Source organism: Caretta caretta, chromosome 9, assembly GCF_965140235.1.
Source record: "Caretta caretta isolate rCarCar2 chromosome 9, rCarCar1.hap1, whole genome shotgun sequence".
NCBI lineage: Eukaryota > Metazoa > Chordata > Testudines > Cheloniidae > Caretta > Caretta caretta.
In genome coordinates this window covers 31,743,654-31,755,711 of record NC_134214.1, presented here as the reverse complement: position 1 = coordinate 31,755,711, position 12,058 = coordinate 31,743,654, and the positions used below count along the sequence as shown (strand labels likewise).

Genomic DNA, 12,058 nt, shown 5'->3' with positions numbered 1-12,058 from the left:
CATTAGTAAATTGTGAAATTATGTATTTTTCAAAGGAGTATTTAAATAATTGGATTAAACAACAAACCTGAGCCATGTTAACCAACACTTTCGGGATCTTATTTTTCTTAAGACAGTATTTAAAGTAACAGTCTTGGTTTCCGAAGACAAGAGCTATGTTGGTACACATTTCTACAGATGACTGAAACATGACATAGGTCCTTTAATAAAAGCTGAATGGAGAGCAGATGCAGGAAACTGAGAATAAAGGACACAGTGTAACTAACATCTAGAAGGTACAAACTTTTAATAGAGAAATTCTCACCCAAGAAACTGAGATGTGTTTTGCCTGTGTATCAATATCTGAGGAAAATTACCCTGGCCATTTGTCTTGTGTGTCCTGTTAGTCAGGGTAAGTGATGATTGTTCTGTCTGTAGCACAGCATGACATCATGGTGAGAGATACCTCCATTGTTATGTTGCGTACTACACTTTACTGCAAAGTCATGGGACTTTTCACAGCCAATAATAATGTATATCATGCAAACCAGAACGGAGAGCAGACTTTTTAAAAAAAAATCTGCTACCATAATTTTAACAGTGATTTAAAATCAATAAAAATGAAATAATTTAGATTTAAGGCTGCCACTTCATCCTTAATTTACTGCTTTTTCACTGGGTACTGCAGCTTGACAGTCCAATATCAGAAATGTAAGAATAGTGAATAATCTGTCATATTGTAACAAAGGAGCAAGATTGCCTAAGAATAACTCTATGAATTAAGTGAACTAGAGAGCTCTTGGTTTTGATCAGTAATGAGTATTAAGATTGGCTTAAACTGGGGGGGGGGGGTAGAAGGGCAGATAGACTTTTTTTTTAGGACCAGACTCAGCAATAATATTTCATAGTAAATGATTTAAAATCATGGAATTCTCTTAATCATACATGTGCATTGCTTAGTAGGTTTCACTGCAGTGAAAGGCTCTGTGTGAGAAAAAGAGAGGGAGGGCAGATACAGCAGTAACAGCTGCATATGAAAGGGTAATTTTAGGATTAGAAAATAAATTAGAAGAATTTGAAGGAATTGGAAAACAATTTTTGAACCACATCATAAGAGAAACTAAGGATAAAGAGCTTAGGGTGGAAAGGAAAAACAAAAGAGACATGGGGGAAAGTAACAAAGAAGTTTGTGTGTGTGTATGTGTGTTCAGGGGTGAGCAAGGTTTAGGCCTGGTCTACACTATGGAGGGAGATCGATCTCAGTTATGCAACTTCAGCTACATGAATAACATAACTGAAGTCAACATACTTAGATCTACTTATCAGGGGGTCCACGTTAGACAGGAGACGCCCTTGCACTTCTCATTCAGGTGGAGTACAGGAGTCGATGGGAGAGCGATCTGCAGTCGATTTAGCAGGTCTTCACTAGATCTGCTAAATCGACTGCCGATGCATCGATCACTGCTCGTTGATCCCCCCGTAAGTGTAGTCTAGTTTAATTAATTTATTTTATTTTTTATTTTTGACATGGGAGGGAGTAAAAGATCTACTGCAAACAAAAACTATGTATTTCAATTAAATGTTAGTAATTTATATAACACACCAATTCAGAGTTAATTAAAACTTAAACACTGTGTACTTTGTTTTAAAGTTATGTGTGCAATAGTGCACACAATCTGTTCAAGCAATTCCATGGCAGATTTACAGATGCAATTTCCATGACTGCATATTAGGGAAACATGCATCTGAATGTCCAGTGAGGTGCAATTGCATTCACATTATATTATTTGTGCATGTAATAGTGGAAATTGCATAGTTAGGACGGGGTTCAATCAACATTGTGTGGTTTATTGTCCATGAGAGTCTGAGAGAAAAATTTTTTGGGGGGGTAAGGGGTCTGGTCGAAAATTTTCCATCAGAAGTATTTGATGGAAAACTGGGGTTTTAACTAAATAATTTATTTTGCCTAAAGTGTCTGTTCTCTGCAGAACATTTTGATTTAGCTTAAATACCAAAACCCCCAATACATTTCAATTCAAAATGGTGCCACATTGTAACCATGGGTGTTGTAATCTTGGTTGCCTTAAACTTCCATTCTTCTCTATGGCCCACTCTCTCTGGCTGGACTACATCTTCCATGATACACTAAGGCAAGGGATTCCTATGCCGCATCCCCTCCCCTCACCAAAAAGGGAGAAAGTAGTATTTTCAAAATGATGCCTCATGGGAGTTGTAGTCCTGGATGCTTATATTCCCATTTTCCCCTGTGAGTTGGACTTTCCAGCTGTTTTACATCTTCCACATTTCATCTTACAAATTTAATTTTTGACAGTTTTCCCATGGGAAAACAAACCCTTCTATCTTCTGACTAGTTTAGCCTATACCCTTAAACTTTTCAAAAACAATTTATCATAGAATGGTATAAATTGGAGATGGAAAAGACCTCTTAGATATTCCAGTTCCTCTCACACTATATTCCCTATAATATGTTGCCCTGCAATTTGTCCATTCTAGATTTAAACTGTCCTAAGGGATGAACCTTCCATTACTTTCTTTGGACTATTTTAATACATCATACTGTCCAAAAGATTTTCTTGATATTTATACTAAATTACCTGTTTCTGAATTTCAACTCATGACTCCTAACCTAAGTTGTGTCACCCTGAACAATTCCCTGTCAGTTTGTAGCATGTCTATGAGAACTGGTCAGGAAATGGTCTTTTCCCCCATTGTGAAAAATTTAGATGAAAAGTTTTTTTGTTTTGTTTTCACTGGAATTGAAAGACCTGAAACCTGTTTTTATCAATAAGCAACTGCCATCAAAATAAATATTTTAATGGAAAGTTTTCAGCCAACTCAAGTTTCTATTCTTCACATAATCATAAAAAATTACGATAACCCTTTTTAGTCATCTCTTAGCCAAACTACAGTATACGGCCTTAATCCTGTACTGCGATCTGCTAGCACAGGCCTCAGTGTCTTCACTTTATCCCATTGAATAACAGATCCCAGTGAAGATTGGGGCCTATATATTTCACTCTTAACCCATCCTCAGTCATCCTCTCCAATGCTCAAATAATTATTGTTACAGAAAAATTCTAATAAAACCTTTTGAGAAGACTGTTTGATTTTGACTCAGTTCTGATGGAACCAGGCTGGGTTCTGACTGAAACCTGCCTGGTTTTCTGCCAGCTCACCCACCCAGCTCCTTGGCAATCACAGGGCTTTTTGGGGTCTGCAGCTCCAGAGCAGCCCACCACCAAGTCTGAATGAAACCAAATTTTGAAATCCTCTGTGAATTTGAATGACCTTTCTCTAATTATTGTTCTACCCTCACATTTTCAGGTAATGGGGTGCCCATGTTGGAATATATTATACCAGATAATTTCCTTTTTTCTAAATGACAAGTGTTGGCTAAATTCTCACTACTAGAAAATGAGAAGCCCCAGGGATGTCTATATTTTGCATAAGATATTCAGATCCCTTTAGGATCTTCACAGTCCATTAAATTTTTTTTTTTTTTGTAAAAAAATAGGCATCGACAGTATAGGTTGAGGATAACACAGCAAATATCCTCAATCTAAATAGGCATCTACAGTACAGGTTGAGGATACAGCAAATATCTCCAACCGCTAACAAAACTAAAATTCATCCCCTAAACCACAGTAATCAATTCTGGGCCAAATCCTTTAGTCCTTTCTCAGTTTTTACTCTGTCCTTATTCTGGCAAAGCTCCATTTGGCTTCATCGAGAACAGTGGTTTTCAACCTTTTTTCATTTGCGGACCCCTACTATTTTCAAATGGAGGTGTGGACCCCTTTGGAAATCTTGGACTTAGACTGCAGACCTATAGGAGTCTGCAGACCACAGGTTAAAAACCACTGTTCTGTGGCAACAACAATCTTTCACTGAACCCTTACACATAGTCTGCAGACCCCCAGAATTAAGCCAGAATAATGACTGTGTCAAAACTAAGTAAGGACTTCAGGATTAAAAACCATGAGTGAAGTGATTCAAACTTCTATTAAAGTGACAAATTACAGTCTTTTCCCCACCTAAACAGAGATATCATGTGGAACCATGGCTGTGTAAGGAAGACCGGTTGTAGCTAGCATTAGCCACAGTAACATCAATAATCCATATTTTGATTCACTGCTTAATGCAACATACAGACAATAACGTTGAGTAACAGTATTAAAAATTCCATATGGTTGCACTGCACAGACCTTTTGAAGTAGAAGAAATCCAAAGCTAGCTACAGTGACATGCTATGATTGAATAAGCCTTAAGGCAACTCTTCAGAGACCAGACACCAGCAGATACTAGCTCAAAATTTTACATTTTGAGAACTGGATGCAAGTAGAAAGCAGGAAAAAAACTCTGCAAACTAGGCTCCATTATAATATATTTTAACCTGTTTAGAGGCACCTTGCACCATCAGATTGCTGTTGATGCTATTGGGACCACATCCCATCCTGCTCTAACACCAGAGTGGCAGGCAGAAGATCTGTAGCATCTGAACAGGGTGTGATGTTGAGCAATGCAAGAAGCTCAACCCACAGTATTATTAAAGGTTCAAGGACATTGCTCAAAGTGCTGATGGCAGGAATATGAGGGCACAAAATAACTTAGGAAATTATTTGTTTTTATTGTTGGAAACAAGAAAAGAAGAGGGAATTAAAAAAATATAGGAGAGGATAACAGGGTCAAGGGGACAAATTATTCTCCCCTCCCCCCATCTCTGATCATACCTGTTGTACGTATCGTCAACATTTCAGATGCCTGAATTCTACCACCCCGAGGGAAACGGGGCAGAGAAGTTGTGGACATATTTCCAGTGGTCAAACAGATATTTAGCTATCCATGTACCTGGCTGATAGAGTGGTATCAGAAACCCACATCACTATCCATCATATTATTCTTAGAACACTTTAATGGAAAGCAGAGATTTGAGCTAAAACTTAGATCCTTTGGAGGAGAGTTCTTAATGACTCTCCAGAGGCAAACAGTGTGTGGAGACGCCTCCAACTTCTCCCAATAAGAAAAAAGACCCCTTAGCACTGAAGTCACAGGCATAGACACTGAAGCTACAGTTTGTACATCAAGGTGAAAGATGCAGAAAACTCTTCCAATGCAACCAGTCAAGCTCTGATTGACAGAACACCACACTGAGAGACGCCTCTGTGTCTCCACTTAGCTCTGCAGGGATTGCCAAAACTGCTAATACAGTTTGCTGGAGAATAGTCTGGAAGCGTCTCATCATATATGCCAGTACCACTGACCTGAATAGCATTTGATTTTTGACAGCAGATTTGCATGAAGGTGGAGTAGCAGGAAGTCTTGAGAAATCTGAAGTGGAGTCCAGGGCAATTAGGTGCTTTGCCTTCATCCTGACAGGTGCTACAAATCCTGCTACAACTTCAGAATCAACACTTAGGCCAGAAGATAACTGCATCAAAGCTATCAAGCAGGGTTAGCCCTAGGTTCCCCAGAGCCTTATGTATAGTAAGAAGAGCAGAACCTCATCCAGTCACATTCCTGCCCCCAATTTTTGCATCTCTATGATACTTCCCAGCTGACAAGTTATTAGGAAGGCTACTGGGGGTACAGAGTCTCCCCAGCACATCAGGAGTGCAACAAGCACAGCAGCAGACCTGGGAGCTGGAGGAAATACCTTGTTATTGTGCAGTGCTGATGCCAAACTGCTGATAGATGGGGAAGGAGTACTGCAGGATGCCGGGAGAGTGGGTTGTTTGTTGGTAGATTTATTTTTAGAGCTGTCAGTTATTTGGGGTGTTTGGACATGAGAGCTATAGGCAGCATAGGCCCAAGGCTGCCACAGCTGAAACACCCTTAAGGCTTTGATACGTCCCCTTGGTTTTGACAAGCAGATGCAACAGAGCACACCGTCTTTGGCCTGGAAGAGATTTGTTTCAAGGTACAGAATTTTGAAGAGTGATCCTGACTCCCAATGGGCCAATTACTTCACTCTGCACTGAAGTATTCAAAAGGCCTTTTGTAGTTGGATGTGAATTAGACTTATAGGCAGTTTCAGAGGTGGTTAAGAAGGAGCTGAGTTGATCCACTTGAGAGTTGTCCATCTGAGGTCACATAATTCATTGCAACTTGCAGTCACAGCTCATGTATCTAGCCTTCAGCCACAAATAGGGCTTGTCTTTACTACAATATTAGCTCAAAGTATAATTCAAGTGTTCCCCCTAACCCCGCTCCTGTGCTCACACACAAATCTTTTGCTTGAGTTAAGAGGCGCTTTAAACTCAAGCTAACTGGTCAGTGAGAGGATATGGGATAAAGCTCGAGTGTTGCTGATGCTTGAGCTGGTCATGGGGTAGAGATGCAGCTACTCTGTGCTGCTGTAAAATCATGCTGTGCTGCTAAATACAAACACTCCGTGCAGCTCGAGTATTACTTTTCAGGGTGACTGCTCTCAGTCGAGCTAGGATAGCTTGAGAGGGAGTTAGCTCAAGTGTATATAGCTCAAGCTAATGCGGCAGTGAAGACAAGCCCTAAAACATTCATCATTGTAGCCATTCATGAAGGTCATCTTCTAACCTCATACTTGGCTCAGCTCTTGGAGCTTGTTGAGAGGTTTCCCTTCAGCCACTGACTTTCTTACAAACAATTTAAAATGCAGCTCAAGAAAAACAATCACCTCATATTAATACTTATCAAATGGCAATGTACTTGCTGATTTACAAACAAAACAGAGTACCTGCCCCAATTAGTTTACAAAATAGTTCAAAGACAAAATAGAACAGACACAAACAGTCAGCGATCTGTCTGTATGAGTTGGAGCTGGTGAAGGGGTCTAGCAGTGGTTGTCTTCTAAAGGCTTTGCAGAGAAGGGTGATTTGAAGAGGGATTGGAAAGAAGAGAGGTAGTTGTCTGGCGAGTTCTCTGGAAGCTGAAATGAGGGAGACTGTTCCAGAAAAGCAGTCAAGCAAGCAAACAAGAAGAGTACCTTGAGGGGAATGGGCTTCTTTCTAAGCCATTTATTTAAAAAAAATGTAATAAGTTTTCATGGACAAAAATTGATACAAAAGATCCACATTATAAAATACTATTCACTTCCCCAGAACAAAATGGTACAGAAGTGAGTCCTAGCAGATGTGTAAGCTCCTTGCTGTCAAACTGTCAGAGAGAAGGAACAGAAGGTTGAAGGGTACTGGGATTTGCTGGGCCTCCCTGAGGTGTGTGACAGCTGTCCTGGACTTGGCAGTTTAACATTTGTTCTTTGATGTTGTCATAAATATAAAGGGAAGGGTAAACCCCTTTAAAATCCCTCCTGGCCAGAGGAAAACTCCTCTCACCTGTAAAGGGTTAAGAAGCTAAAGGTAACCTCGCTGGCACCTGACCAAAATGACCAATGAGGAGACAAGATACTTTCAAAAGCTGGGAGGAGGGAGAGAAGAAAAGGGTCTGTGGGTCTGTCTTTATGATGCCTTTGCCGGGGATAGACCAGGAATGGAGTCTTAGAACTTTTAGTAAGTAATCTAGCTAGGTACGTGTTAGATTATGATTTCTTTAAATGGCTGAGAAAAGAATTGTGCTGAATAGAATAACTATTTCTGTCTGTGTATCTTTTTTGTAACTTAAGTTTTTGCCTAGAGGGATTCTCTATGTTTTGAATCTAATTACTCTGTAAGGTATCTACTATCCTGATTTTACAGAGGGGATTTCTTTACTTCTATTTACTCCTATTTCTATTAAAAGTCTTCTTGTAAGAAAACTGAATGCTTTTTCATTGTTCTCAGATCCAAGGGTTTGGGTCTGTAGTCACCTATGCAAATTGGTGAGCTTTTTACCAAACCTTGTCTAGGAAGTGGGGTGCAAGGTTTTGGGAAGTATTTGGGGGGGAAAGACGTTTCCAAACAACTCTTCCCCAGTAACCAGTATTTGTTTGGTGGTGGTAGCGGCCAATCCAAGGACAAAGGGTGGAATACTTTGTACCTTGGGGAACTTTTTGACCTAAGCTGGTAAAGATAAGCTTAGGAGGTTTTCATACCTGTACCCTAGCGTTCAGAGTGGGGGAGGAACCTTGACAGATGAGTTGCAGAGTGTTTGTGAATCGTGACCCAAAGGCTCAACTCCTGAAAGCGGCTCCAAGTTCTCAAAAATACATACAATTGAAAGACTCAAACATTTTACTAGAAACAAACAGAAAACTGACTTTTCTTGCCTCCCAAATTGTTCACTGAAAAGGAACCTTGCAGTCACCGGGATGTTCTTTACTAGGCCACAGATTTCATGAGGGGAAAGAAGTCTGCCAATGCTGGAGACTGAGGGCTCGCCCAAAAACTCCTTTGCAAAAAAAAAAAACCCACATGAACCCCGTCTGTAAAACTGTTATAGCTTTACTCACTAGAGCTTTTGGATTTCCTACTACGCTTTGCAACAGTTTTAGATGGAAGCTACTGTAAATTATTACTAGCTCTACATCTTTCATCTTCTAGATGGATATCTTCTATTTCTGGTCTCTCAAAGACTAGATTATTACTTTTTTGCCTAGCAAGAGGATTGTTAATGTTTTCCTGGCAAAATCTCTACAAATATCCTTCTCCTGTAATGAAGACATAAGCCTTTTCCTTTGCATTAATGAAAACCCTTCCAGGTATGCTGGCAGTAACTCTATATATTCATTACAGCACCAGAAGAGACAAAGTCAATTATTTTTGTACTCTACCTGTTTAGTTCTCATTTTGGAATCTGGTGACAGATTGTTGTAGGTATAATGGGCCTGTGTGACGCCACAAAAAAGGACTGCAACAATTCCTGAAATGCAAAGAAAGGCCAGAATCAGCTACTTCTATTTTCTACCTTGCAGTAGTCAAAGGGCAGGATTAGCCTGCTCAAAAACTAATTAGATTGTGTTAAAAGCTTTTTGTAATAGAGAAATGCTAAGATATGTTTTACAATAATGTTCTTCAAACAAACTAGAATTTTGCTTTGATAGAAATCTTAGCAAATCCTCCCCTCTCTACATCCCAGACACTTCATTGCCATCTGCTTGGACCGTTTAATATAGAGTGATAACTGTATAACAACCTCTGATCACAGTCAGACTGACAGTTATCTAAGTTTGTTACTCAATTATAAGATAATAAAAATATAGAAATAATGAAACTGTGACATAGGCCAAAGAGGCAGGAAAAATGTTAATTTTTCTCCCCCAAATGCATTTTTGAGCAGTGGGTGCTGAAGGAGTGCAGTATGAAGGCCATTTTGCCCTCTGCATGTCTGTTTGCCTTGCACATTGCACACTGCTTATTACAAGGCAAACAGCAAAACCCATCTTAAAAATACCACTTTGGTGGGAAAAAGCTGTTGCCCAGAATGACTGGGTCAGTGACTGTAACTGAGTGGCAATAATTATGTTTCCCCAGCCTGTGGGAGGTCATGAGGAGAGAGAAGGAGCAACAGTCTTATCACGAATATAAATGTACTCATATATGGTAACACTAATTATTTTTAAAGCTTCTCTTCCTTCCAAGCCCCATACTAAGGTGCTTAGAGCTATTGATCATAAAGTAAACACAGTATAACAATTGAAGACATTGAAAAATTCACTGATAACGTAGCCTCTTAAAGTTAGACAAACATCAATCAAAGGGACCACACAGGGGAAAAAAGGAAAACTGGGGATAAATAAGTGGCCAATGGTGACTGTACAAAAGCATCTCTGGAAAAAAGAAAACTCTCTCTTAAACATGTGCTGCAACTAACTGAGGGGGAATGATCCTGGGATCCTCCCCGGTGAAAACACGACTGCCTAGTGGATGTAAGCCCCACTCATGTAAAGTGATCTTGTTGGTTGGACTCTCAGGGAGTCCCATTGACTTCAGTGAGAAATCACATGGGCATAGGAGCTCACACACTTGGCCTAAGAGAGAATGGTGAATCCCCAAAAAGCAGGTGGTGCATCTGTGTAAATATTAATCTGGAGAGGCTTAGTGAGGAGGTTTCAAATGTAGCCAGCCCCTTTATTGTAAGGGGCTTTAAAAAATAACAGTGCCGATGTAAAATAATCCACTGTTTCATAAATAGTAAAAAATGCAGGGCAGGCTTAATATGATCACAGTTACTCAAGCCAGTGAGCAAATGAGCGGTGCATTCTGAACAAACTGCAAGCAATAGGATTGCCCTGCTTGCTAAACTTGGCTAAAAAGGGAGGATGAGGGTGATCCTGGGGATGGGACTGGCTAGTTTGTAGAAGCCTCAGATTAACATTTGCGATATTGAATGCTAATCAAAGCCTCTCAGATGTTTGAAATTGGGGGTATCAATGGCTGAGAAAGAGTGGGAAACATTTCCTAGGACCAAAATGAGGATGCAAAAAAAGGAAGGACAAAGTAAGAAGAAATATTTAAAAAATGACAAACATCATTTGAAGGAAAAAAATAAAAAGACTAAAGACTAAATAAAGTAACATGATTCTTTTACTAGCCCTTCCTCAGTTTTCTGACTCTCTTTAGACTGCTAGATGTAAAAGTATTGTCCAGCTGAAACCAGTTTTCAGTACTTTAAGTCTCTTTTTCTTTTCATTTCCGGGAAGACCTGAGGAATGGCATCAATGTGCCCTTGATGGAAGAAAGAAGAAGGAAGTAGGAAAAAAAAATATGAACAATGGCACAAAGAACAACTGCCACCAAAGAGAAAATGAAAAACCAATTTTCCCATGCAGCAATGCAGAAATTCTCTTGGCTTCTGAATTCTATTCACCTGACTGTATTTCTATTGCAGTAATACAAGCTTCTGCAAACCAGGAAAATTTCACTGAGCTTTAACTGCCCTTTCTTTGCTTTTGTAATATTTCTTTTAATTCAGCACTGGGCTCATCCCCTCAGCTAGATCTATAGCGCAAGCATCATTAGAGAGCCGTGCTGGGCACTTCAAGTTTATGTTAAGGACTCATTCTCCCAAATGGCTTCAATTCCTCTTCTAGGGTTTGCAGGGTGCCCTGTATTTTGTAGTCTAAAGCTGACGTGGGAATGTATAAATTCTCTAGGTTAATTAGTAGTATCACAATGTCCTCCTGTACCGTGAAAAAAGAAAAGGAGTACTTGTGGCACCTTAGAGACTAACCAATTTATTTGAGCATGAGCTTTCGTGAGCTACAGCTCACTTCATCAGATGCATACTGTGGAAACTGCAGCAGACTCCTGTACAGTGTTATGGATAAATACATGCTCACACCATGAAAAGCCAGTTTAAAAAAATATGGCTAAGCAGGACTATTTCTAAATATCACTAGTCCCTGGGTCAACAATAAAAATGGAAATATGAATTTCCTGTTCAGTTTCCACTGCATGAGTCATCATTCTGCCAATTTTTTTTAATTTGACTATTAAATTCAACCATGCTTGTAAAAATTGATTTGTGACTGCCAAATACAATTGTTAATTAGAGGTGGGATAAGTGTCTATTTACTGTTTCCTGAGGCAATGTGAAAACTGGGTCCGTGGTATATAAAGAGCCTGACACTGATCTCCCACCAGGAGTACATTCACTAAATCAGTGCAACTATTCCAGTGAAAAACTGGAATAAGAGAGACCAGTATCAACCACAGAGTATCTGATACAGAGTGTGGGTTCTGGTTTGAGCCTTTAAGAGCCACCACCATCATTCTTCAAAATGGAATTTCATAGACCATATGAACCTTATTTCCAGGGGAGATGGAGTGCTTGCAGCAAGAAATTTATATGTTGCTAAAACAAGGCTTGCTGTGCACAGCCATGGCAGTTACAACATAAGATATATCATAAAGCATGAGGGGAAGTTATTGCAATGTGTCTTTTTAAGAGACTGGTGACCATATGCATGTTAATGCAACTACACAGGAAACAAGGCAAGAATTACCTAAAGAGGCAAACATGGAACTTTCCATTGTGGAAGGGCAAGTTAAGTGAGGCTGGAAATTCTTTGACAAGTATTAAAATTGGATTTTGAAGAAAGGAATCAGCCTGACAGCAAAATGCTTTCTCCACTGTGTATGGGATATAAATTAGGCAATTGTATATTTTGTTCAAAGACTTAGCGGAATTGTCCAATTTTCTTCTG

General features: G+C 39.6%; 1 protein-coding gene across 1 annotated transcript in view; it reads right to left on the bottom strand.

Annotated features, from left to right (window-relative positions):
• Positions 1-12,058, bottom strand: part of SLC9A9 (solute carrier family 9 member A9) — a 316,631-nt gene that overhangs the window by 163,464 nt on the left and 141,109 nt on the right. The window contains exon 9 of the mRNA XM_048864122.2: positions 8,684-8,772. Within this exon, the coding sequence (XP_048720079.1) occupies positions 8,684-8,772 (89 nt within the window). The remainder of the gene's footprint in view (positions 1-8,683; positions 8,773-12,058) is intronic.